At 42.5% G+C, this 26796-nt stretch overlaps 1 protein-coding gene across 5 annotated transcripts in view; it reads right to left on the bottom strand.

Moving 5' to 3' along the window:
- Positions 1–2110: 2110 nt before the first annotated feature.
- nova2 (NOVA alternative splicing regulator 2) overlaps positions 2111–26796 on the bottom strand; it is a 64470-nt gene continuing 39784 nt past the window's right edge. For 3 of the 5 annotated variants that reach the window (XM_089013292.1, XM_089013293.1, XM_089013291.1), the window contains 3 exons: positions 20749–20915; positions 17026–18045; positions 2111–4470 (listed from right to left, as the gene is read on the bottom strand). In XM_089013292.1, the coding sequence (XP_088869418.1) occupies positions 4333–4470; positions 17026–18045; positions 20749–20915 (1325 nt within the window). In that variant the 3' untranslated portion in view covers positions 2111–4332. Of the gene's footprint in view, positions 4471–16046; positions 18046–20748; positions 20916–26796 lie in introns of those variants that run through there. The other 2 variants (XM_089013295.1, XM_089013294.1) reach the window with 1 other exon arrangement.

Genomic DNA, 26796 nt, shown 5'->3' on the forward strand with positions numbered 1-26796 from the left:
ATGTTTTACACCCCATACCAAAAAAAATAGAATAGAGGTGAATATATACAAACTCAACATTGTTTTGCCAAATCAGAAGGTGTGTTTGTGCGCAAGACTGCGGCAGACATCAAAAGCCGATCCCTGCTGCAGCAGCGGCTTGATGGCCTACTAATATTGTGCCTCGCCTGAACCCCTTTCGCTCACAAATGAAGGGAGAAAAAAACAGGATTCGGAACTGAATCCGGCCAAGTTTCAATATCTGTTTAACTGTGAGAAGTATAGAGAGGAAAAGGTTTCTTGAGTCGTCATCTGTACCTGTTTGAAGGTGTTGGACGTTTCGGGCCTCATCCGAAGAGCTTCGTAAGCGAACTAAAGTTGCACTGGTAACTCTTGACCTACTGGGATGAGGATAATGACAGGGAATGGTTTGGAATTGAAAATATGAGAAACACGAGGACCAGGACAAGTTTGAGAATAAGGACAAGATTGAGGACCACAATAACCATTATGGAAATAGATGAAACATAAGGCCCAGGATTAATATGAAGCTCAAGACTAGGAAGAAAGTTAGGACACTAAATCAGGAAAAGGGGCGTTGTCCTGATCCAGAGACAAATTCTGGACCAGGACCCATACAGGCATCCAGATCAGTCACGACGATGATCAGGAAAGAGGTGATCATGAAGGTCAGGATTAAGATAACCTCAGGACTCCAAAGTCTGTGGCCAAAAAAATCTTCATCCTGGTCCTGATGCAACTCTAGTTCAAATACTCATCCATTTCCTGATTTGGCGTGACTTTTCGAGTCCTAATCTAGGATCTCTCTCAAAACCATGAAAGGGAATCCGTTTCTGAGTCGAATGAAGACCAGGACATTGGTCCTGATGACATTGGTCATCAGGACAATATCACCAGGACATTGGTCCTTGTCTTTATTCGGCTCAGAACCGGATTCCCTTTCACGGTTTTGAGAGAGATCCTAGATTAGGACTCGAAAAGTCACCAATGAAGACCAGGACATTGGTCCTGATGTCAATGATGCTGGTCTTTATTTGACTCAGAACCTGATTCCCTTTCACGGTTCTGAGAGAGATCCTAGATTAGGACTCGAAAAGTCACTAATGAAGACCAGGACATTGGTCCTGATGAGAATGGTCCTGGTCTTGATTTGACTCAAAACCGGATTCCCTTTCACGGTTCTGAGAGAGATCCTAGATTAGGACTCGAAAAGTCACCAATGAAGACCAGGACTCTGGTCCTGATGACCAATGTCATCAGGACATTGCTCCTGGTCTTTATTCGACTCAGAACTAGATTCCCTTTCACGGTTCTGAGAGACATCCTAGATTAGTACTCGAAATGTCACTCAAATCAGGAAATGGATGAGTATTTGAACTACATCAGGACCAGGATGAGAAACTGGACTGGGTCTTTGGCTACAGACTTGGGAGTCCTGGGGTGAAAAGAGGTGAGGGAAGCTTTACTTCTTGGTGATTGGCTGCATACATAAAATGTGTTAACAGTCGGCGTGCGTGTGTGTGTGTGTGTGTGTGTGTGTGTGTGTGTGTGTGTGTGTGCACGTGTGTATGCGTGAGATCAGTCAAGGGTGACATATGTTCTGGTAGAGGCTCTCTTTTCAGCACGTTGCTGTTGCCATGGAAATCGCATCGCCATCAACACATCCCCCATTGTGTAGACCTCTCTGCTTGCCTGTGTGTGGTTTTGTGTGTGTGTGTCCTTCATGTGTCCTTCATCCAGACAAGACAAGACTTTCATCGGCCCTGCTGCCTCGTTACAATTCATCTGCAATGACGGTTGGCGGTGGAGGCGCGTTTTTAGATGCCATATGAGGGTTTTTTTGTGTACGCTATGTAAGGAAAAATAATTTTGTTTTGACAAAGCAGAAATTCGGTTTAATCCACTCGGACAATCACGTGAAAAAAAAGCGTAATCGTTCAATGAAAGCAAGCATCTTACCTTCCTTTAGCACTTCCTGCTTTCCACTGACGTTAGTCCTGATCACAGGAAACACCCAATGACATTTGTAGTTTTTATTTTATTGTGAAAACAATACTATTTTTCATGATATATATATATATATATATATATATATTTTTTTTTTTTCCCAACAAACCTTTGCACATCACGTTGACCTTTGATCAAAAACATTCTAAACATCCCTACTTCTTGTTGGGCATAACTTGAAGACCACTTTATGAGCGTTGTTTTTTTTGTTTACACAAAATGTGATTTTTATTTAAAAAGGCCACTTTGATTCTGAGATTAACTCATTCACTGCCAGACGTGCAAAAAATTGGTCACTCCAGTGCCAGGGTTTTTGTCATTGTCACTCGAATTTCAGGACCCACAGAATATTGAGTTTTAGGACTGCATAAACATTCAATGCCGCGTAAGAAACCTTACACTCTCTTCTTTCATCAGAAAAAAAGAGTTAAATCCTAAATTATATGGGTCTGGAGTTATATGAGCTTGAAATGAGGGCAGCTGTCCAAAATAAAATGCAATACATACATATTGGTTTAACAACAACTGAAGCTGTAACAATGCGCTAACATGGAAAAAGGGAAATGCTGCCCCCTTGTGGAAGGGAAAAACATGGCCATCGCTTTATCGGCACCTAAACAAGAAAAAAACGGCAGCGAATGAGTTAATATAAATAATGTTGCATTTTGGAGATAAAAGATTAGTGTGATGCAAAGTAAAAAGTGCCGCACACACACGCGCACGCACACGCACACACACACACGTTTTTCAGTGACTACTACTAAATTTCACCCGCATTGTGTTTTTTGGTTGTCAGCACAAAAGTCAAGTGGTTAGCATTTCTGCCTCAGCGTTTGAGGTTCAGGGTTTGACTCTCGGTTTTGACCTTCCTGTTTGGGGTTTCCAGATAGGCCGTGTGTGAGTTTTTCCCACGTTGGTTTCTGTGAAGAGTCTTGATTGTCCATTGGAATGAATTATTGTTCGTCTAGACTTGTGGTTCTTAAACTGGGTTCGATCGAACCCTAGGGTTTCGATGAGTCGATCTCAGGGGTTCGGTGGATGCTCCGCAGCAGAGGTCCAACCCTCAGTCTAGTCTGCAGTTAGTGGGCACAGTCATTGAGTCAGGTTCGGTTAAGAACCACTGGTCTAGAGGGTTGACCCTACCCCATCCTTTATTGCAATGTTGAGTACGTTAGCTTGACTTCTTGCGCTTCAAACCTCAAGCATGTTATCGTCATCCTCTGATCTGAGAAAACCTCTTCAAGACTGGACGGAGTCTTTATCACTTTGTGTTCTACCAAACGGGTAAGGGTAAGTCGGCGTAAAGGAAGGCCTTGTATGTTTGGGAAGACGAGGATTTGAGCTAAAAATAGTTTCTCTCCGTGTCGGGGTGACATCTGAGCACCCCGTTTTCGGGACAAGCTGCAGTCTATATCTTGACCTTTGGTGAAGGAGGCAAAAGTCACTCTGCAGTTCATGTTAGCGCACATAGAGACAAAAAAAAACACTTCAAGCTCACATGCGTCATTTGCTAACGTACTTTCAAGCCCTGAGTTTGAGTGTGCTAACTTGTTCGAATGTACTACTTTGAGATTCAATGTGAATTTTATCATCAAAATGAAATGACTGTCCGTGTGCTCGCAGAGACAACAAGGAGTGTCGAACGGCAGTTCAGGAAGCAGTCAATGCTCCCACGATGCACTTTGGCATGACTCCAATCTGGTTCCTGGAAAAATGGTGTCCGGGGAGCAGTTCGAAATAGGACAGTGTACAGTTCATCCAAAGGTGTGTGCAGTTAGTCAGCCTGTAGTGGCTCGGAAGAGGTAGAATATCACATTTCAGTCAGCACCACACCCGTCCGTCTATGTCTCTTTGCCAAGTACAAGGTAATTTATATGATTTGAATGCCGTCTTGACGTGAACGTTTACAACTAGCTGTTGTCATTATTTTCTGGGGAAAATGTCATTGTGATTTTATTCTGGAACATTCAGTTCTTTTTTTTCATCTGCTGTTCAGTTGCACCTCTGAAGCACATTGAACGGGAATGTTGTCATTTCACCCAAACATTTCAAGTAGCTTTTGCCATAAAACTACGATATTTTAGCGCATGGTTTTCCTGCCGTCAGAATCTGACGTTGGTTGACGCCTAATGAGGAATATCAAATTGATTTGAGAGTTCAATAAGTTGTCAAGACTGGTGACCTAATAATAGCACAAAATAAATGTATTTGTATCAGTGGCGGGCAGTGGATTTCATCGCTGGGCCTTCAGTAGTACTATGTGTGAATCAATCCAGAAAAACAAAAGTATGGTGTGATTTACTACAAGTCCACCAGAGGGTACCATTAGCCAGGAAATAATTGACCGACCTTTCTTAATGATGTCCTTTTTTCTTGAAAAGTCCGTCTTGAAAATGGCTTTAACAGTAAATCTGCAACCAAATCCATTTCTTCTCCGCCTTCAGCCATTGTGGGTTGACAAAACTGCGATGAAATCAACACAATATGTTTGCTTATGCAGCTCGCGACCGATACAGTGTGCTAGCTCTGGTCACGAGCGGCAAGTGATACTATGATTGGCTAGTGACTAGCCAATCATAGTTTGCAAAAACTCTGACATTTCCAGCGCCTTCCAGCAGGCCTAGGGTTGCTAACTCGAACTCTGATTGGTTAAAGCAACAGTTTCATCGACACTTATTTGATGGGGGCCTGCAGAACTGATTGTGAAGGCGTCCAGGTAGATTTCTGACCCTGGTAACAAATGGGGGATCCGTAATTCAACCCCAGAAGGTCTCATAAAGATCAAAGCCACTATCACACATCGAACTTAAGTGAGCTGAGTGGCCAGCGACGACCTTCATTTCCACCAAAGGTAGTAAAAATCGGATGTAATTATGAAATAATGACGTTCAGAAGAATTTTTGTTGGACAAGCTTGCCCTGAACTTGACTTCCTGGTAAACATTGAATGTTATACTGAGAATTTGTACACATCCCTCCATCCATTATCTTAGCCATTGAAAAGCCTTGCTCATAACCTGTGGGAAAAGATGGTGTCCCCTTCATCTTCGCAGACGATTAGCGTCAATAGGTTTTTTTGCCCAAAATGTTCAATACCAAACCGCCTTGAGCGAGTGGTTACACTCTACGAGCGTGCCTTGTTGTCGGAGGAGCTTCTTTATCTGGGCGGATGAAGAGGAGGGAGGAAGAGTGTGGGAGGAGGAGAGTGACAGGAGGTTGGTCGGACCATGCTGTGAATGAGGACTCGGTTTCCCAGGAGGCTTTGCAACCAGTGCCGGAAAGAAGCCACTCGGCCAATGGCATGGGTAGGGAGCGGAGGCGGCCACAGGAACCCGCCGTGTTGTGGAGTCATGGCGGATGTTGGCTGATCGGATGACTCTGGTGCACAGGAGGATTGTGGGTAGATGGATATGTCAAGAGGACACACGGATGGACCATTCCGTCTTGACGTGGACCCCCCCACCCCCCCAGCGAGAGCGCCTCTACTGCACTTACCTGCGGTCACATGACTTTAAGATGCGACTTTGCTTCAATGGTTTATTGGACCATGTACAAATCAACAAAACTTGACAGCTTTGCATGGTCACACATGAGCATTCATTGGTCCACGAGCAGTTGCTGGACAGATGTCACAGAAAAGGGTACCTTCATCATCATCATTGTCATCATTGTCCAGCCCCAAAGTTTCATTGCACACCCTCAGAGTCACATGCAGCAATGGTTGAAACACAAAAAGTACATGAGCTCACGTCACAGATAAAAGTCAGCAAAAAAGTTCGCGGTCGGTGGACAAAGAAGCGTCAGCGCGCTTCCTCTGTCGCTTGACATTCTTTCCACAGCGTTGTTGGTCTCATTTGGGCTTGTAAACATTAAGTTAGTCGCGGATAATCCACACTATAAATTGACTGGCTTTGAGAAAAGGTCAGACCGGTCTCTGGGCTCGGTCGGGAGGGCGCACGCTAAAACCGCTTTTGAACGAACTACGACGACGACACCCTGAGAATCAGCAGCGCGCCTTTGACTTTGTCTTCCTTCCTCCAGAACTCTACCGGCGGCTGGTTGCCATGCAACTGACTGCAGTTGGCATGGAAACGGATTAAGGTGGACCTTGGAGAGGAGAATGCGCTACGGACACGAAAATAGACGAGAGTGTGCAGTCTGCAGCTCTGGGGGAGGACGATGCGGTACCCCAACAACTTTCCACCAAGCACTTTAGTTTTCTGTTTGGAAGACAACGTCCGCCATCGTGATTTCGTAGATGGGATCACCTTCCCGTACTCTGAGTACTATTCAGGGTAGCCTCGTCTTCTTTGTCTTCGGTAACCCCCTGAGATGTTTCCAGGCTGGTTGAGGGACAGCCCCACGCCCCTACCAGTCCTGAAGCTTCCCTCTCGTAGAATATAGCCCTGAATACCTCACCAACAAGTCCTCCAGGAGGCATCATAAATAAATCCCAAGTCGGAGATCAAGATGACCAAGGCCCAACCCTCTGGAGGTGCCTCATTTCAGTCACTTGCCATGTAGTCTTTGGTCAGTCCTGAGGCCTCCTCTGCCCGAGAACAGGGAGGCTGAAGAAACGAATGCCTGATCTGACCCAAGTCGCTCATCCTTCTCGTGCGACAAACTCTCACCTAAACACTTCAGTGGGACTTGCTTAGCAAATGCTTTTGATCTTGTCTTTGGTTTGGTCTGACTTAAGATTTCTTCCAGGTTTGAGATTCCTTGATAGGCTTTATGAATGAACCTATGACAATTCACCCCAACTTAACACCTGATCTGAATATCAAAGCCCACCTTATGTCAGTCAGACGGTCGCCAAGGTTGGAACATGAAGTATCATGAACTTTTGCCTTTTTCCACTCGGCTCTGTCTTCACAACGCTCGGCCACAGCGACCGCATCACCGTGTGTTTCAACCTGTCACGGATCTCCAGTCACAGCCAGGTCCAATATTCTGGATTCTGCACTGCTCAGTGGAAAGTATGCATTCTTGATGTTATTTTGAAAGGCGTTATGTCCATTTGAAGGGAATTTTCGTCCTTTTCTGGGACTTGATTCAGCCAATTGTTAAAGAGTTATACCTTAAGGAATATAAATGGAGCTGAACGTTGTCCTTCCAGGCTCAAAGTACAAAGATGGGATTATTGTCCATGAGAGGACATGCACTGTACATAGGTGATTGTTATACTTAAAAGGGCTTTAATGGAAGTGATTGTTGTACTCTGAAACATAAATGAGGTGGATTTTGGTCTTTTAAAGGACATACTGCACGTAGAGTTGATTATTGTCCTTAGGATCTCGAGAAAAGTGTTTTTTATCTTCGGGGTTGGGTTCTGACGGAATGATTGTCCTTAAATGGACACAAAGAGTCAATTGTTGTCCAGGAAAAAGGGACTGTTTGCACGTTCTTCCCCAGGCCTGCAGACGCGTGAGCGCATATGGTGCCACTAGTAGGACAGTAGTGAGGTTATCGATGGACAAGGTCAAAATGGTGTGCAGCAGCAGCAGCAGCAGCAGTGGAAGAGGACGGTGATTGGTTGATTTTTGGTTTGGTCAGGTGACTTGAAAGGTGGTGCGGCGGCGGCGGTTGGTTGGTTGGTTGATTGATTGGTTGATTGGTGGTGGGTGGGTGGTTTTGAAGGAGGGGGCGGGGTTATGGACAGTCAGCTGAGTCAGATCACATGATGGTCACATGGTAGCTATAACGACGCCAGGAGCTTCCATGAAAGGGGGGTATGGAAGCCTGACTGGTTTTAGCTTGTTGGTGGACATTGGACACGACACCAACACCCACTTATCACCCATCCATCCATCCATATTGCCCGACTAAAACACACACACACACACACACACACACGCACACACACACACACACTCAGCCCCTGATGTGTTAAAGTGTGATGATGCAGAGTGTGGTGGAAGGTGAAGAATAAGACAACAGAAGACAGGTGATGCTAAAATGAACATTTATAATGACTGCTGTTGCTGTGGCAAAGTAAGAATCCTTAAAAAATGACCTCATATCATATAATAATAATAGTAGTAGTTCTTATCGATATTATTATTACTATTATTATTATTATTATTAAGACTAGATGGCCGTCACTTCACTTATAATCCACAAGTCAACAAACACAAATTCACTAGTTGTTTTTTTTGTTGTTGTTTTCGTCTCTTTACAAACACAATGCTACAATTACATTTAATATTCAATACTTTTTTTTTTAACGTCAGCTCATCAATGGTGTTAAAAAGCAAACACTACTTGGATACTAAAAATAAACAAAAAAAAAACAAACTATTTTCTCTTTATCCAGTCGTTCCCTTTTGACTCATTTATTATGAATGAGTTGGGATATAAATAGTTTGTATGTTAGTGGAAATTGGAAATGGGGCAATGGGCAGCATAAAATCAAAGGGGTGGGGGGCGTTGGAAGTCAGAGAGCCATGCGGTGAAACGAAAAAAATATCACTAGTGGCGTTATTCATTAATACTTTTGTTGTTTTTGATCATGTGATGGCGTGGAGGAGAAGGAGGATATGTGCTGATGGCCGTATTGCACAAAGTTAGCAGCGCCGCTAGCCAGCGAGATAAAAAAAAAACGACATGAGCGACGTGATATGTCTGACAAAGGGGGCGGGGCTTACTAAACAGTGGGGGAGGGGAAATACAGCAGCTACGACAAACACGATTATAACAAGAGCACAGCTAAAGATCTTTATGCTGCCCCGCCCTGTACCAAAAAAAAAAAGGTTATTTACAATGACAACAGAAAATGCAATTTATTTGTTTGTCTAATCCGCCCCCCCCCCCCTTTTTTTTCCCTTATTTTTGTCCCCGATGATGAGCCACAAAAGGAATGAAGCCTCAAACATGACATGGGGCGAATAATGTTTTCATTGTAGCCATGATGTGAATATTATATGGACGTAAAATACACATTTGCAGCCCAGTAGTACACGTGTGCACAAAATGCGGAAAATTAGTATTTTAGTGGTTATAATTTAGTGTTTTATGCCCGTGAATTGATGCGTCGTGTCCATGAAATACTCATTTGTGGACAATAAGTCGATAGAACAAGTGGATGAAAGTAAAATGAATAATACTATCCAGCAGTGGTTGTCTTATGAGTGAAGTTTTGACTGCACGTTAATATTTCATGATCACAAAGTTTTGTGGCCACAATATTCCTGATTCCATAATTTAAAGGACAACCGACACCTGCGGACAAGTTGCGTTCATAATTTGTAAAATCACTTCAAATGACTTCTACTGAGCGCATTCCACCGCATTAGCTATATTTTACGTAAAAAAAGATATTTAGGAAGTCTTGTTTTCGAGTTGATGACGATGCCCTATGTGACGTCACGGAGGGAACGCCCCTGACCGAGAATGCGTCACATAATGCATTTTGGGTACTTTTTTTCATCTGAAAACACCCTGTTGATCACGGATAAATTAGCCCATTTCCAACGGAGCTAGTGCGCCATCTTGTGCATTTTCTGGGCACTGCATTGGAGTCCAGATGGCTCGAATTGATACGGAAGGACTTCCTTAATCAAATGCAAACATTTATGCTTTCCTCTTCAGAACTATTTGGATCATATTCATAACTGGATGAGTAACAAGAAAGGCTCTTTTTCCGAATCTGAACTCTCTGAAGCCAGTGTTTTGATTCTGGAGCAAGGCAGTTTGTGAAGGAGTATCCTGGCGTGAGGTCACGAACAAGGAGGCGGGACTTTCTAAATCTCCCCAGTTCCGAGCTCATTTTGAGGCAGTTTTGGGACACTTTAAGTCATTTTTTATTGGTGTTTTGCATTTGACTAAAAATATCAGCCTGCGTGTTTTGGCTATTTTAGATGCTATAAAACGTTTTTCTGATGTATGTTAGGAAACAAAAAACGGTGTCGGTTGTCCTTTAATATTCCATGGTCACAATTTCAATATTTTGTGATCACAAGTTAGTATTTCAAAATAAGAGACTGGTGATCACAAATGAGCATTTTTATGCCCTTTTTTTATCGCAGGAATAAGCTACAAGCAAACAATTTCCCCACATTTCATGTCTGGGCTTCTGTCACAAAAAAAAAACAAAAAAAAATGAAATTAATAATAATCATATCAGCGAGCATTGCACAGTCTCACAGAGGTTGTTTTTTTTTTTTTTGACTTATGGAATGGAGAGTTATTGTCCCGACAGCTGAAGATATGAACATAGGAGGAGGAAGAGGAGGAGGAAGATCAATAATAATACAAGTTCAATGAGCGAGCAAAAGGGGGTGGTGGCGTGGTGGGAGGAAAGAGCGGTGAAAAATCGGCTCCCAAAAATATCATCCTTGTTAGAAAAAAAAAAAAAAAAATGGAGGGTTTTCAATGTCTTTTTTTTAATCCTCGAAAAAATGGAGCGAGAGAGAAGACAGAGTGAAAGGGTGACGAAGGGGTGACAGGTGCCCCCCCCCCCCCAGGAAAAAACTATGGCACACGATCAATGAGGAGCTCCACAGCTGAAGAACATGACAAGAGTTAGGAAGCAGTTGGCGGGGGGGGGGGGGGGGGGATGGGCGGAGCCTCAGGTGGTCAGACGGACGGAGGGGTGGGGCGGGGGGGAGGGGTTAATCCTACTGAAGGAGGAGGAAGTGGATGAGGAGGAAAAGGTGGGAGGGAAAATGGGGGTGTCATCATGTGATGACGCAGGGGGGCGTAGCGTGCTGGCTTCACGGAATGATCGCGTGGCCCCTCCCCCTTTTTTGAGGGGTGAAGGTGTGTATGTGGGGGTGTTACTCCTGAAAGTTTGGCACTGGTGACAACGAAGAGGAGGAAGAAGAGCAACGTGTGTGTGTGTGTGTGTGTGTGTGTGTGTGTGTGTGTGTGTGTGTGTGTGTGTGTGTGTGTGTGTGTGTGTGTGTGTGTGTGTGTTTTGGGGGGGGGGGGGGGTGAAGTGCAAAAAAGAGAATGAAGACCCTTTCACACCAACTTTTCACTGCCCCCTTCGTCCTCCCCCTCCCACTCTTTCATCCTCTACTTATTATAATAATAATACTAATATTAATAATAATATAATAATAATATAATAATAATAATAATAATAATAATAATAATAATAGTAATAATAATATTAATAATAAGAATAGTAATAATAATAATAAGAAGAAGAATAGTAATAATAATAATAATAATAAAAATAATAATAATAATAATAGTAATAATAATATTAATAATAAGAATAGTAATAATAATAATAATAATAATAAGAATAGTAATAATAATAATAATAATAATAATAATAATAATAATAGTAATAATAATAATAATAATAATAATAATAATAATAATAATAATAATAATAATAATAATAATAAAAATAATAATATTAATAATAAGAATAGTAATAATAATAAGAAGAATATTAATAATAATATTAATAAGAATAGTAATAATAATAATAATAAGAAGAAGAAGAATAGTAATAATAATAATAATAATAATAATAATAATAATACATTTGATTCGTATTTCCACATTTTTCAATCACGAGGAATTATACTGTCGTCTATGAGGCCATTAGCATCCGTTAGCATAACATGCTATACCCGGTTTAACAATCAAAACGGAACGTAAACGTGCCGTTTATCCGAATCAAATGACAAAAAAACATTGAAATGTGGGCAAACAGGGCGTTAGATTTTTTCTCCATGAAAGCTCAGAATAAAATATGCACGTCAAATTGGGGAAATAAATAACAATAATAATAATAATAATAATAATAATAATAATAATAATAATAATAATAATTTTAGTAGACCCTTTCACGCCGCCAAGTCCAATATGTGGTTTTTACGTTTTGGCTCAACTGTGTGAAATTTACATGTTGGTAATTTTGCCCGCAAATTTGCCTGCCTATAACAATGAATTACAGAGGTAATCAGAGATTGGAAGGACAACAGTAAACTGTGTGAAAGGTACCAACACTGAATGCGGGGTTAAATCGACCCGCCAAATTTTGCCGGATGGCCGCTTGTGTCGAAGAGGACAGTAGAAAGTTGACTTTGGATGAAATAGTTTTTTTTTAACTCATTCACTGCCAGACATGCAAACATTTGTCAACTCAAGTGTCAGTTGTTTTTGTCATTGTCACTCGAATTCCAGGACCCACAGAATATCGAGTTTAAGGACTACAAAACGTTCAATGCAGCGTAAGAAACTTTAGACACTCTTCTTTCATCAGAAAAAAAAGAGTTAATTCCTAAATGATATGAGTCTGGAGTTATATGAGCTTGAAATGAGATCATCTGTCCAAAATACAATGCAATGCATACATATTAGTTTATATAGCGTTTTAACAATAGAAGAACAAAGAAGCACTAGCATTGAAAAAAAAATTGCCAGAGGGCTGTCCAGCGCTTTATCGGCACCCAAGCATGAAAAAAAAAAAATAAATTCGGGAATGGCGTTCTACGTCATTTTTAATTCCCGAATAAATTCACGAATGGCAGTGAATGAGTCCCCCCCCCCCCCAAAAAAAAAAAAAAAAATGTGTGTGAAAGGGGCTTATGTGTCATTTGCAAGTCAACGGGCGAACACACACAAATGACATTTTATCGGTTAGTTGAACACAAATAAGAAAAAAGAACAACTTCCACAGAACGAGTCAAAAATAAGAAACAGTGATATGACAAATGCAGTCGCCATTTGCTGGTGTTTTCAAAGTGGGAGTTTCGAGAAAGATGATTGGTGGAAAGTATGGGGGAAAAGGGGGGGGGGGTGTTCACATGGGTCCCATATGTGTGGTAAAAAGACAAAGTATTTTTTTTAAAAAATCCCCTGTGGAAAAGGTGCAAACATGGAGTTAGCATGTTAGCATGCTAGCAAAAAGGTGTAGCTAACGTTTCGGGTGTGAGGGGAAAAAAATGGGGTGAAAATGGATGGATCATGCAATATGCACTAACCCTGGCAAATAAATGCTCACCAAATCCCTCAATTAGCCCCTTTGCCACATAAACGTGAGTGCAAATGTGTTTTGTTCAAATATAATTTAAAAAAAAAAGGTGTTTTTTTTTTTCACCGCAAATACTGTTTTGGAATAAAAATATATTTTGTGTGGAATTCTGACATGAAATTCATAGCTGGAGTTGAAGCGCTAATTTACCAGCTTCATTTTTGACTCGATTTTTTTTTTTAAATTCGCGTTTTGCAGTTAATGCAACAATAACTTTATTGTGCGTAAAATACTGATTTGCGTAAAAAAAAAAAAAAAAAAAACATGGAGACAAATGGCTTGGCTGAACTCTAATGGGATGTTAGCATCCAAGTTAGCCTGGTTAGCGCAAAAAAAAAGGCATGAATTGGGACTTTTGAGGTTTGTCGGGGTTTGTTCGATAATTTTGTTAATAAACAACAAAGTCTAAACTGTTTTTTTTCTGTTTTTTTGTGTGTTTTTTTTGTCCACATTTGACATCATGCAATATACACGTGCAAAAAAAAAAGAAAAAACATCTATTCCCACAAAATACATCTTGTCTAGAAAAAGGTTGAAAGAATGCTATGGAGTCACATTATTATTTTTTTTTCCTATCCGTCTGGTTATGCTAAGCTAACGCTATGGTTTCTTGGTTTTCCCTCTACTGTTGCATTGTGGGAGTATCCAAACTACCAGTAATGAAGCGCTTTTCCCTTTCTTTTTTTTTTTTTTGACCGAAAGGCAAATACGCTTTACTCATTTGGCACTTTTTTTCACATTTTTCCTGGTATAAAAAAGGTATTGTATGTTCTGCAATATCAAATAAAAAAAAAACAAAAAAACAAATTTGGCACAGCTTTTGACGACTTACAAGTTTGAATACTTTTTTTTCCTTTTAAACTTACACTTGATATGTTTTTTTGTTAGTTAGTTATTCTGCGAGCATATCTTAGCAGCAGCATTTCCCACTGATACAAAAACAAACGAAACAACCAAACTACAATCAGTCGGGGGGAAAAAAAAAATGTCGGTAACAGACGAGACGACACGTATCGCTTCTGCTGCTCATCACCAACTCAACGAGGAAATTTTCTCACCGCTGCCCCCTAAAGGAAGTCCACAAAGCTGCATGCTAACCTGTTAAAATGTTAATCATGTCACCCCCGAAATGTCTTTGATACCGAAAATGGAGGGGGAAAAAATGACACCAAAACGGCAGCAATGCAATATTTGTCTGCCAATGAAACTCCTCAATCCACTTCAACATAGTTCCTTGACACCAAAATGGCAGCAAAGCTCTATGTATGTGTTAACGGAACTCCTCAATCCACTTCAACATAGTTCATTGACACCAAAATGGCAGCAAAGCTCTATGTATGCGTTACCGGAACTCCTCAAGCCACTTCAACATAGTTCATTGACACCAAAATGGCAGCAAAGCTCGATGTATGTGTTAACGGAACTCCTCAATCCACTTCAACATAGTTCCTCGACACCAAAATGGCAGCAAAGCTCTATGTATGTGTTAACGGAACTCCTCAATCCACTTCAACATAGTTCCTTGACACCAAAATGGCAGCAAAGCTCTATTTGTGTGTGAATGAAACTCCTCAACTCACTTGGAGGTTCTTTTTTTTTTAATGGAGATGCCACCGTGTGGCGCCAAAGTAATACTTTTTTATTGCTTTGGCCTGAGTGCAAAATCAGCTCGTGAAAACAATTGGTGCCAGTGGAACATCCCATGGTCGCCATGACAACAAGGGCAATAAGAAACATGGGACTTCCTGCTTGATTCCTCAAAGATCCTCAGCAGCAGAAGAAGAAGAAGAAGAAGAAGAAGAAAGACGACGACGAGAAGAGGAGGAGGCATGCATCATGGTCGCCGCCAGTGGTGCGATGTGGTTGTGGGTGGGTTTGTGTGGGGGGGGGGGGGGGTAGTGGGGGGTGCGTAGTCAAGATGGGGCGAGGTGGCGGGTGCGTGAGGATGGATTTCAAGATGGAGTAAAGAAGCCTCCTTACCGGAGAGCCTTGGCGGCTCAGCAACGCCTACCCAAAGACAAACTATTGAAGAGGAAGGGCGAGGGAATCCTCATTCGGGCATCGCTCGCCAGGGTGAATAAATCCAACGCACCCCCCCGCCCCGCTCCGCCCCCCTTTTGCTGTTGATTTTTTACATTCATTTCAATAAGACCTTTTTATTTTAATGTTTGTAAACAAGAGGCGCCAAAAGTGCTTCCTTCCGGGTGGCAGAGAAGCGAGTTGCTAGCATAAAATAAAACCAATTGCCGACCTCTTTTTCTAACAGGACGCTTAAAAATAATCCATTCCAATTTTTCAATCATGAGGAATTAGACTGAGTGAGGCCATTAGCATCCGTTAGCATAATACGCTATAGCCAGTTTAACATCAAAACAGAACGTAACTTTGCCAACCCTTTGCTATCTAGCTAGCTATCTATTTGCTATCTAGTAGCTAGCTACCTAGCTGGCTATCTATTTGCTATCCTGTCTGGCTAGATAGCTACGTCGCTGACTATTAGCTATATGGCTGTCTACCTTGTTAGCTAACTGTCTAGCTGGCTGTCTATTAGCTATCTCTTAGCTAGCTAGCTATCTTTCTATCTATTTGAGTTACTTCCGGGTTGAGTGAGTGTCTTGAGAGTTTTGAAAGGCGCTTCTAAACGAAATGTATTATTATTATTATTAAAAGTTTTTTATCTGGTGAATAAAAAAATAAAAGAAAAACAGAATGTCTTTAGTATGTCAAGCTTAGTTGTGTTTGCAAAATGGCTGCCAGTAAATGAGTACATTTACTATGCCCTCCCCTCGGTGATCATGTGATATGTCTTCATTTCTTTTCAGTGTTCCATTTACCGACCCCCCCCCCACGTGATATTACACACATTCAATCTAAGGAAGGAAAAAAAAAATCACCATTTTGTTCAATTAGCTCTATAATTTTGCCACCCGGAGGTACGTGTGACGTTATAGGCAAACGTCCTATTGATGAAGGAAATATTTTTTTTTTTAGCCCCGCCCCCCACCCCCCAACCCCGTCCGCCTATCCCACCCCCGATTGACGACTTGGCTGGCTCTCAGTATGCGGAATTCATCAAACAAGAATTGATATTTCATATTCACAAGTGTTCCCTGCCATACACCCCAAAAAAAAAAAAAAAAAAAAAAAAGTCGTCCAGTTGCGTCCCCTTTTGCTTCACAGTGCATTAAGACAACAATTCAGTGTAGTCCGACTGTTAAAAAAAAACACACAAAACAAACACGCCAGTAACCTCTACCACGCTCCCCCCCCCCCCCCCCCCCTCCCCTGCCTGTTTTTTCAGTAGTTAGTCAGTCCCGAGTGCTTTTTAGCCAGCAGGGACTCCATTTTATGGTATAGCAAGCGCCGGGGAGGATAAGCTAGGTCAGGATAAAATGGGGGCGAAGACACCCCCCCCCCCCCACCAGGTTTAAATAAGACATATATTACACTATGTGGCATTCATCTTCAGCATCTTCACCCCCCCCCCAAAAAAAAAAAAAGAAAATAAAAGATTTACATTCACCTCCTCTGGATAAGAATAAATAGTGATGATGTCATCACGCTGCGCAGAGCATGAACGCTCGCTACGTGAGGTCATCAACGTGGGACGGAGAATTGAGGGCGTTTGTTCTGTCATGTACGCACCTTTGGGGGTGGCTGGGAAAGAGAGGAAAAACCCTGCAGGAGGTCGGGTGAAGGGGCGTTGGGGATGGGGGGGGGAGGGGCTTTCCTCCCCTACTTCCTGTCATTCAGCGTGTCCACAGTACACAAAGAAAACTTAATTTACGCAACCAACAAAAAAAAAAAAGAATAAAAAGTCCATAAAGACGTTAAGTAATAAAACATATTTACATTGTACTTGTTTTTTTTTTTGTCATCTCAGCTATTAATTTTTTTTTCAAAGGGCGAATACTGAGAAGACAACGCAGAGGGGGTCGTGGGGGTCAGGGGTCAGGGGTCGGGGGTGTCTCCTCTCCTCTTCCCTCTCGCGACGCTTCGTGGTAGCGCGGCGGGTTAGCCCACCTTCTGGGGGTTGGTGGCCCGCACCCCTTGCTCGTAGGTGATCCTCTGGCTGATGAGGTACTGCGCCGCCTGGGTGGCCGCCTGCGATCCCGTGATGGTGACCTTCCGGTTGCGGGTTCCCGGGATGAACTCGCCCTTCTTGGAGATCTGGATGCGAGCGCCGGTCAGCTCCTGGTACTCCACTAGCGTCTTGCCGCCTTTGCCCAAGATGGCGCCCACCAGGTTCTCCGGCACGGCGATCTCCACCACTTCCTTGGCCCCTTCCGCCAGCTTCTCGGTGGCCAGCAGCGAGGACGCCACCAGGGGCGAGGCGGCGCTCAGGTAGCCGTTGGTGGCCCCGGCGGCGCCGGCCAGCGAGCCCAAGGAGAAGCCGCCCAGTCCGGCCGCCTGGTGGGCGGCGCTGGTGGAGGCGTCGCTGGCGTAGGAGGCCAGCAAGTTGGCGGCCGCCGCCGCCGCCGGGTTGGCGTTGGCCGCCACGGCGGCCAGGACCCCCGAGGCGGCGGCCGGGTTGAGCCCCAGACCCAGAGAGTTGGTGTTGTAGCCGTAGCTGGCCAGAGTGTTGAGGGCCGAGGTGATGGTGAGCAGGTCGTTGCCCGACAGACCGGACATGGTCGCCGGGAAGGCGCCCACCCCGGCTAACCCCGCCTGGCCCAGGAGCGAGGAGGCGGTGGCCGCCGCCGCCGCCGCCGCCGCCGTCCCCGGCATCACCTCGGCCGAGTTGGCGTACGGCGAGCCGGTGGGGTTGGAGTTGGCCACCGGCCCGGTGATGTTGGAGTAGGAGATATTGAGGCAGGACGAGCTCTGCGGGTCCTCCTGGATCTTCTGCACGATGATCTCCACCGCCTTGCGGTTCTGCTCGGGTTCTCCGCTGATGGTGACCACCCGCTCCTGAAGGTTGATCCCTTCGGGTTTCTGCGACAGCTGCACCCAAGCGCCTGATTGCTCCATCACCGCTTTGACGGTGGCGCCGCCCTTGCCGATGATCAGGCCCGCCGTGCTGTTGGGCACTATCAGCTTGGCCTGGAGAACGACACCGCGAGCAAACGTTACACGCTGGACCTTCTTCAAAGTCAGTGGTGGGCCCTCAGGACCCGCAAGGCCTTCTCTGCTGGCCTAAAAATAGTTCGATCGCCGACTGATAAACACCAAATTTCAATCGAAGAGACATTTTGAATACAACGACAGAGCGACACACCCAGAACGGAGTGCACGCAGGAGAGCTATGGAGGACGGTGCAGCGTCGCCACGGCAACAAGATGAAAAACAAAAACAATGACGATAGAGAGCGGAGGACGCCACCGGGGAGGGAGCATTGTAAAAAGCTGCTTCACAGAAAAAAAAAAGACTCAAGAGGTCACGGTTGTCATGGAAACAGCTTCAGTACCCGTATTGAGATGAGGGTCTTATGAAAGGCAGCCTGGCACGCACGGTGCTTTTAGTGGAAGTGTAGTTGGGCTATGTTGAAAAGATTTTTAACTCATTCACTGCCAGACGATGTGCAAAAAATGTGTCCACCCCAGTGCCTGTGTTTTTAATAATAATAATAATAATAATAATAATAATCATCATCATCATCATAATCATAATCATAATCATAATCATCATAACAATCATAATACTAACAATACTAATACTAATACTAATCATCATCATCATCATCACAATCATAACAATCATAATAATAATAATAGTAATAATAATAATAATAATAATACATTTCATTTATTAGCACCTTTCAAAACTCTCAAGGTCACTTTACAGTCACAGGATGAGTTTTTCTATGGGTGAGCAGCGGTAGCCACACGCGCCAGCGTTCACTCAACCCAGAAGTAACTGAAAGAGATAGAAAGCTAGCTAGCTAGCTGATAGGTAGCTAATAATAATAATAATAAATGTCATTTCTAAGCACCTTTCAAAACTCTAAAGGTCACTTTACAGTCACAGGATCAGTTTGTCTATGGGTGAGCAGCGGCAGCCACACGCGCCAGCGTTCACTCAATCCTGAAGTAACTGAAATAGATAGAAAGCTAGCTAGCTGGCTGATTGATAGCTTTATAAATGCTTTTATTATCTAAGGTTTCCCTCTGCAAGACAATGTTTCCAACAAAAGTACTCTGCCTTTTTTTTTTTTTAATACGAGGGTGGCATTTTGTGGACTTCCTGTCAGGAGAGGCAATAACAGGAAGTAGGAAACGGGTGTCCAATACTGAGGTCAAGGGTGACGGGAAATAAGACTCAGGAAATGAGCGGACTGCTGTCTCGTTTTTCCTTGCATGTGCTTTTGCGTCAAAGTCTTCGTGGTCAAAAATGGTCACCGTGATAATCAAAAGCTTCATACAATACAATACAATACAATACATATTGATTTATATAGCGCTAAAACATTGCCAGAGGTCTGGCCAGCGCTTTATCGGCACCCAAGCAAGAAAAAACACAACCCAAACTAATTCGGGAAAGGCGCTTGAAACGGCAGTTGAATGAGTTAAACGACAAAGCAATCATTTCTTCTTGACCGAGCTAATAGCTAAAGCGGTAAGCTATGCTATTTAGTTATCTTTAGCTTGTAATGGAAGGAGATGCCTCCTGTCACTTTGGCCACGATTTATAAGCACAAATGCACATATGCAAATAATGTGTGTCGAGTCTATTTCAAGCGCTGGCTAAAGTTTCTTTTTTGTGCGCGTTGATGGTGACGAGACAAAGCAACAAAGTTTTTTTTTTTTTTGATTGATAGGAGGCGACTGCTCTTGTTAGCCAACAGCCGCCACCATGACCGGCAGCTGGTCTTAAGTAAGATGATTTACGAGGTGCACAAATTCTTTGACTTAACCCCGACTGTGGGGGCGTAAACAGTCTAAACGTATACAAAAGACTCCGTTAACACAAAAAGTGGTTAGATTTGTTCTAATTGCGTTAGCATCATTAGCCGCTAACTGCTGAACTGGCTTTTTAATTATTGACATGGTGTTTGTGAATGTGTCTATGCGTACAGACCCGATACATCAATAGACACCATGATTGCCAGAGCCGACGAGTCGATAAGCGGCAATGAAGAGAGAGAGGGGGGTGGGGGGAGCTAATAGGGAAGTTAGCGATCAATGAGGCTAATTGTTAACATCTGCAGAGGTCATCTTTTTTTGTGCATGCGCATGTGCTGGTGTGTCATTTTCCCGCATTACGCTAGACATTTAACTAGAGCAGTGTACAGTGAGACCTCAGCTTACGAACACCTTATCTTACGAACTTTTCGTCTTACGAACGTCAAATTTCTGAAAATTAAACCTTGAAATACGCACTACTTTTTGCGATACACACCCACCACGGCTGGCAGAGTGCTCTTCTGATCTGACGGAGTGATCTTCGGATCTTCGGCGGAAGCACACGACCGAACAGCGCTCCAGCCGGCGCTACATTCCAGTCTTTGAAGTGATTTTACAAATTATGGACGCAACTTGAACGGAGGTGTCGGTTGTCCTTTAAACATAGTTATACAAACCTTAAACAGACTTAGATAAGCCTTTAACCTACATTCCATCCAAAATATCGCACAGAATCAACTTACAAACAAATTCAACTTACAAACGAACACTCGGAACGTATCTCGTTTGTAAATTGGGGAGCGTCTATCGTCTGGAATGGACTCAAATGCGGTTGAGGACATGGACATGACTCGTATACAACACAACAGAGTCTTGAACACCAAAAGAATAGTCTAGTACACACCTGTTTGATGCGGTCAGGGTTGACGGTGGTCTGCGGTTGTAAGATGCTGACTGGTTCGGACTTCTGACTGCTCTGCGGCATCTCCCGTACTTTCTCTGCGATGAAGTCGTGGACGCCGTTGAGAGCCTCCACCGTGCCCTGAACTAAACACACGCGCTCCGTGGTGCCTGAACACACAAAAACAACACATCAACACATCATCAGTATCAAATTGCGTCGCGGCTTTTTATCAAAGCGGCCATTTAAAAATACAAAGGAAATAAACAATTTCACTGAACAACCTTCAGTTTAGTAGACATCTTTTTCCACTTTTTTTCTGTTTTGTTTTCAGACCCTTGAGATCTTAACATTTTGGCTCAAGTAGCATTTTAGGGTAGTTTTTGAACATTCCCGGTGGTCCTTCAATGACAGACTTGTCTAAGAATTGTGATGATTGGAACCAAATTTCCAGCCGACTTAACAGATAAGTGGAAACGTAAAATTCTCGTAAAATTTAATGACTCTTAATAAAATAGGAATTTAGATTGGATTGGATTAGCCGTTATGAGACTCCCAACAGAAAAACAACAAAAAAAGCAAGCTAACTTGCTGACAGCTATCTACTCGGGCGCCATCTTGGACTCCTTTTGACCAAAATGTCTTAAGAATGTAGCCCATCAAGCCAGTTTGACTAAAAACCAACAAATTTGGCAGCCACGTCTCACGTGAATAAATCCACCAAAAATAAAATGAGATTCAATCATTGAAGCTCTTAGAAAGCTACCCTTAAAAACGCACAAGAAGTCTGCCATTTTGATTTGAAGCAGCTATAAATATCCTCTTGAGGTCCTTAATAGATCATCTCGTCCTGTACACATGCGACTGCGTTCGCTGTAGTTACTTTGAACTTGGATTGGATTAGCCTTTATTAGTTTCCCAACAGAAAAACGACACAAAAACAACCCAAAAAAAAGCAAGCTAACTTGCTGACAGCTATCTACTCGGGCGCCATCTTGGACTCCTTTTGATCAAAATGCCAGAAGACTGTAGCCCATCAAGCCAGTTTGACTAAATTTGGTGGCCACGTCTCACGTGAATAAATCCACCAAAACTAAAATGAGATTCATTTTCATGAGAATGATTGAAGGTCTTAGAAAGTTACCCTTAAAAACGCACAAGAAGTCTGCCATTTTGATTTGAAGCAGCTATAAATATCTATAAATGTCTTCTAGAGGTCCTTAATAGATCATCTCGTCCTGTACACATGTGACTGCGTTCTCTGGAGTTACTTTGAACTGTCGACTTGTTAACATGAATGAAAAGGTGCCGTAGTTTATAATGTAAAGAAAATGACGGACAAGTTGGATGGAAGGAAAAAAGGTCAGGCTAAAAATAATAGCCAAAACTGGCGAGTTATTGACGAATTATGTTAGCGCAATGTTCCAGCTTTTGTTTGGTTATATATTTCTTGAATTTATGAGTATGAGTATAAAAGTCACCTTTTGTCTTTTATCCGCATTGTCAAGCACACATTAATTGATTTATTTGCCTCTGTTTATTTATTTGCTATCTATTAGCTCTAGCTAGCTATAGTATCTAACTTCTGTGACTGTAAAGTGAACTTAAGAATTTTGAAAGGCGCTTATCAATTAAATGTATTATTGTTATTATTATTAGTTATCTATTAGCTAGCTATCTAGCTTTCTATCTATTTTAGTTACTTCTGGGTTGAGTGAACGCTGGCGCGTGTGGCTGCCGCTGCTCACCAACTGCAAAACTTATCCTGTAACTAAAGTGACCTTGAGAGTTTTGAAAGGCGCTTATAAATGAAATTGATTATTATTATTATTATATATTATTATTATTATTATACATTATTATCATTATACTGAATTTTGTAACGTTTTGCATCTACCTGCTTTTTTCCCTCCACTGGACCTTAGCAAACGTATCACTGTTAGCATTTGAGCGGTGACATGGCTTTGTGTGTGTGTGTGTGTGTGTGTGTGTGTGTGTGTGTGTGTGTGTGTGTGTGTGTGTGTGTGTGTGTGAGTGTGATACAGAGAAGAAAACTGGGCCTCGCTCTCCCTGACAGCTGGTGCCCTCTGGGTAATCTGCCCTCGTCCAATCAGCAGCAAGGATTAGCAGGCCATTGTCTTGGCATGAGTATGTGTGTGTGTGTGTGTGTGTGTGTGTGTGTGTGTGTGTGTGTGTGTGTGTGTGTACAAGTGTGTGTGTGTGAGATAATACGACACTGCTGGGGGGAGCTGCACACCAGCCTTCGGCGCAGCTGTGCCCCCGCATCTTCATGCCAAACATTCCCCCCTCAGGCACCAGGCACTGATCAAAAAAGTCATTCAAATCACAAAATTAATCAATAATGAATGATAAACCTGATGAAATCATGTATACCAGCTATCTAGGTGGCTCTCTAGCTAGCTGATCTATTTGCTATCTATCAGCTATCTGGGTAGCTACCAAGCTGGAAGCTTGGTAGCTAGCTAGCAGCGGCACCCACATGCGCCAGTATTCACTCAACCCGGAATAACTCAAATAAATAAAAATATAGCTAGCTAGCTATTAGATAGCTAATAGATAGCCGGGCCAGCTAGCTAGCGGATAGATAGTGAACAGATAGCCAGCTAGCTAATAGATAGCTAATAGATAGCCAGCTAACCAGCCAGCAAATAGATATCTAATAGATAGCTAGCTAGCTGGATATATAGCTAATAGATAGCCAGCCAGCTAGACAGCCAATAGATAGCCAGCTATTAGCTATCTATTAGCCATCTATTAGCTACCAATCTGGCTAGCTAGCTACCAAACTGGCTATCTATTTGTTATCTATTTGCTATTTATTAGTTACCTAACTGACTAGCTAGCTATCTGGTGGCTGGGTAGCTAGTTATCTGGCTGGCTATCTATTGCCTATATAGCTGTCTAGCGAGCTGGTTATCTGGCTGGCTATCAGGTAGCTATCTATTAGCTAGCTAGCTAGCTAGCCTTCTATCCATTTGAGTTACTGTATCATATTGTGTTAGCGGGGGCTTCCGACTCCTTGCGAGTGTCCTCATTTTACAGTCCTGTCAGGCACTTCCTATGCGCGTCGACCATGCGGAACATTCATCATCATCATCATCATCATTGTCGTCGTCGCGCAGGCTGGTTTTTATTATCCGCCTGCTCGGATGACTCACTCCTTCCTTCTCCTCACCGATGACCCGAGAGCATCACCGCTGATTGTATGGCGCGCTAATAAGCTAGCACGCTAATGACAGTGGAACGCGATCCTTTTGACGTGACACTGCTTGACTTTTTAAGTCATTCGCACTTAATTCTAAAAAAAAAAAATATATAGATATATTATTATTATTATTGTTATTATTATCTAGCTGAATACCTAGCTGGCTACCTGGCTGGCCATCTAGCTAGCTATCTAGCTAGCTACCTGGCTATCTAGCTAGCTACCTGGCTGGCTATCTATTTGCTATGTGGTTGGCTCGCTCACTATCTAGCTGGCTATCTATTGGCTATCTATTAGCTAGAAAAATCTGCAATGGATGTTGTCAACGGCGTCCCCGAAAGTCACAAACGATAGACGGGAGGAACAGAAGAAGATGGAGCGCAAGAGAGGCGTTCATTACTTTGAGCTCATGAAGGCGATCTCTTCAAGGTGGCGGATTAGGTGGTGTTAGTCGGTTACCTTTGATCGCCATCGGATGGATTAGCCGACTGTTAGCGACGCCTGCTACTAAATGCCTTCCTTGCGAAAGGCTTCCGAAGTTTTAGAATGCGTGTGAATGTGATCTCCTGTGCTCTGCGCATTTTTTTTTAATAAGTTAACATTCAACCTTTCTAGTATTATACAAACAAATAATAGCATTAATAAATATTGCAGTATTGAAGAGACTAGCATTAATAAACAGTATTGTTTTCTTTCATTTCTATGTTTTCTGAGGTTAAATCTCATCTCATCTCATCTCAAACAAATAATCATATATATATATATATATACACACACATATATACACATATATATACACATATATATACATATATTTCAAAGCTCTTAAGGATAGGTATTATAATAAATTAAATACATGTATAATAAATAAAATAGATACATATATGTATATAATTTTTAATATTTCTTGGTTTATTTATATGTAAGTTTTCTGAGGTTAAATCCATTCTTGAAGTGTGCCGACAAATATAATATATTTATATATTATATATTTTTGTACATTATATTTTCCATATATTTTGTGATATATATTTTTTTCCACTGTTTTCGAGGGGATTCTATTCTGAAATCCCCAATTAAAGATTTTTTTTGTTTAAAATAGATCAGCATGTGTTCCCCTCACACAGCAGAATTTCAGGGTTTAATTCTAACTCCGTGTGGTGTTTACATGTTCTCTCCGTGGCTAGGTGACTATTCTCCGGGTGCTCCTATTTCCTCCCACATTTCAAAAAACACGCATGCCAGCCTAATGGAACCTTGTTTGCAGGAAAAAAATGGTCCTTCGCCATCTTTATAATAATGTTGAAAGGGCAGCGGATGACATCACATGACACACGAAACCTGATTGGGTGGAGGCCATTCGCTGTAACCTTGGCAACAAACTCCTATGCACAAACTGTGTAAATGGACAAATTACACTGAAGCACACGATTTTATGCAGCTGGTGATGATGTCATAAGCGCGTGTGTGTGTGTGTGTCTGTGTGTGTGTGTGTGTGTGCGTGTGTGTGTGTGTGTGTGTGTGTGTGTGTGTGAGATCATGTGCTGATGTAATCATGAGCAGGAAGGAAAGTTGGATGTGTTCTCGCTCAAGTCTTATGTGGATGAAAATGTGATGGTTCCCTTGAAACACACACATACACACACATATGCGTGCGCAGACACACACACACGTTCCTGTTTCAATGGTTTTGTGAGGACCACCGTTGCCAATAAGTTTAGAACTAGTGTTACATTTGAACACTAAATGTCACATTTCCCACTTCAACTTCTTTAAAAACAAAGAAAGAAAAAGTGGACTTGAAAGTAACATCTGGATTGAGGTTTCTGAATGGCTACATTCAAAGTCCTCACCCCTGTAGTGAATTTCATTAAAATATCATTTGACTTTTTGCAGTATGAACATTTTTCCTCTCATTAACCACGCACACACACACACACACACACACACACACACACACACACACACACACACACACACACACACACACACACACACACACACACACACACACACACACACACACATAAACACACACAGTGAGTAAAAAGTGTGTGTATTCGAGTGAAATGAAAATACACACCGAAAAATTATTTTGGGTGAATTTGTGAGGACCTCTCTGAAACTTTAACAGATGCATATATGGACCCTCTCGAAACCTTTAGAATGAAAAACTTATGAGGACCGGCCAAAAAGTCCTCACATGTCCAAAATGTCCTCACTACGTATGGTATAAAATGTTAGTGGTCCTCACAAGACTAGTCATACAAACACACACTTGGGGGTGGAGCTTATGGCTTCCAAATGACGAAAAAGGCCATAGACAAAATGACTGCTGGGGTCATTTTTAGCACTCTCTACACAAAGACGAGAGGAAGTGATTTTTTTTTTTTTTGGCATGGACACCTGACAGCTTCCACATGTCGCTACAAACGCACGTGTGCACGAGAGAGCAACTTTTATCCAAAGATTTTCCACAATGTGAGGACCTTCACTTCAACTCCCCTCAACTTGCTTTCTTCCAGCAACTTGAATGTAAAGAATCAAGACAAACAAAAGAAGTTGGAAGAAAAGAAGAGAATTTTCCCCCGCTGATGTCACCTTTTTCTTCATTTGCTGCAGCTGTTGGCTTGACAAGCTCACTCCCCCAAATAAGGAACACCAGTTCCTCCCAAGTCACCGACGACCCCACCCTCCCTGTGTAAATGCCCAAAAGACTCTTTAGAAAAGAACACGTGAATGACGTATTTCTTCAAAAAATAACAATAAAAAAAGTACAGTGAGACCTCAACTTACAAACTTTTTGTCTTACAAACGTCAAATGT

Source organism: Hippocampus bargibanti, linkage group LG14, assembly GCF_051943395.1.
Source record: "Hippocampus bargibanti isolate YZ-2025 linkage group LG14, ASM5194339v1, whole genome shotgun sequence".
NCBI lineage: Eukaryota > Metazoa > Chordata > Actinopteri > Syngnathiformes > Syngnathidae > Hippocampus > Hippocampus bargibanti.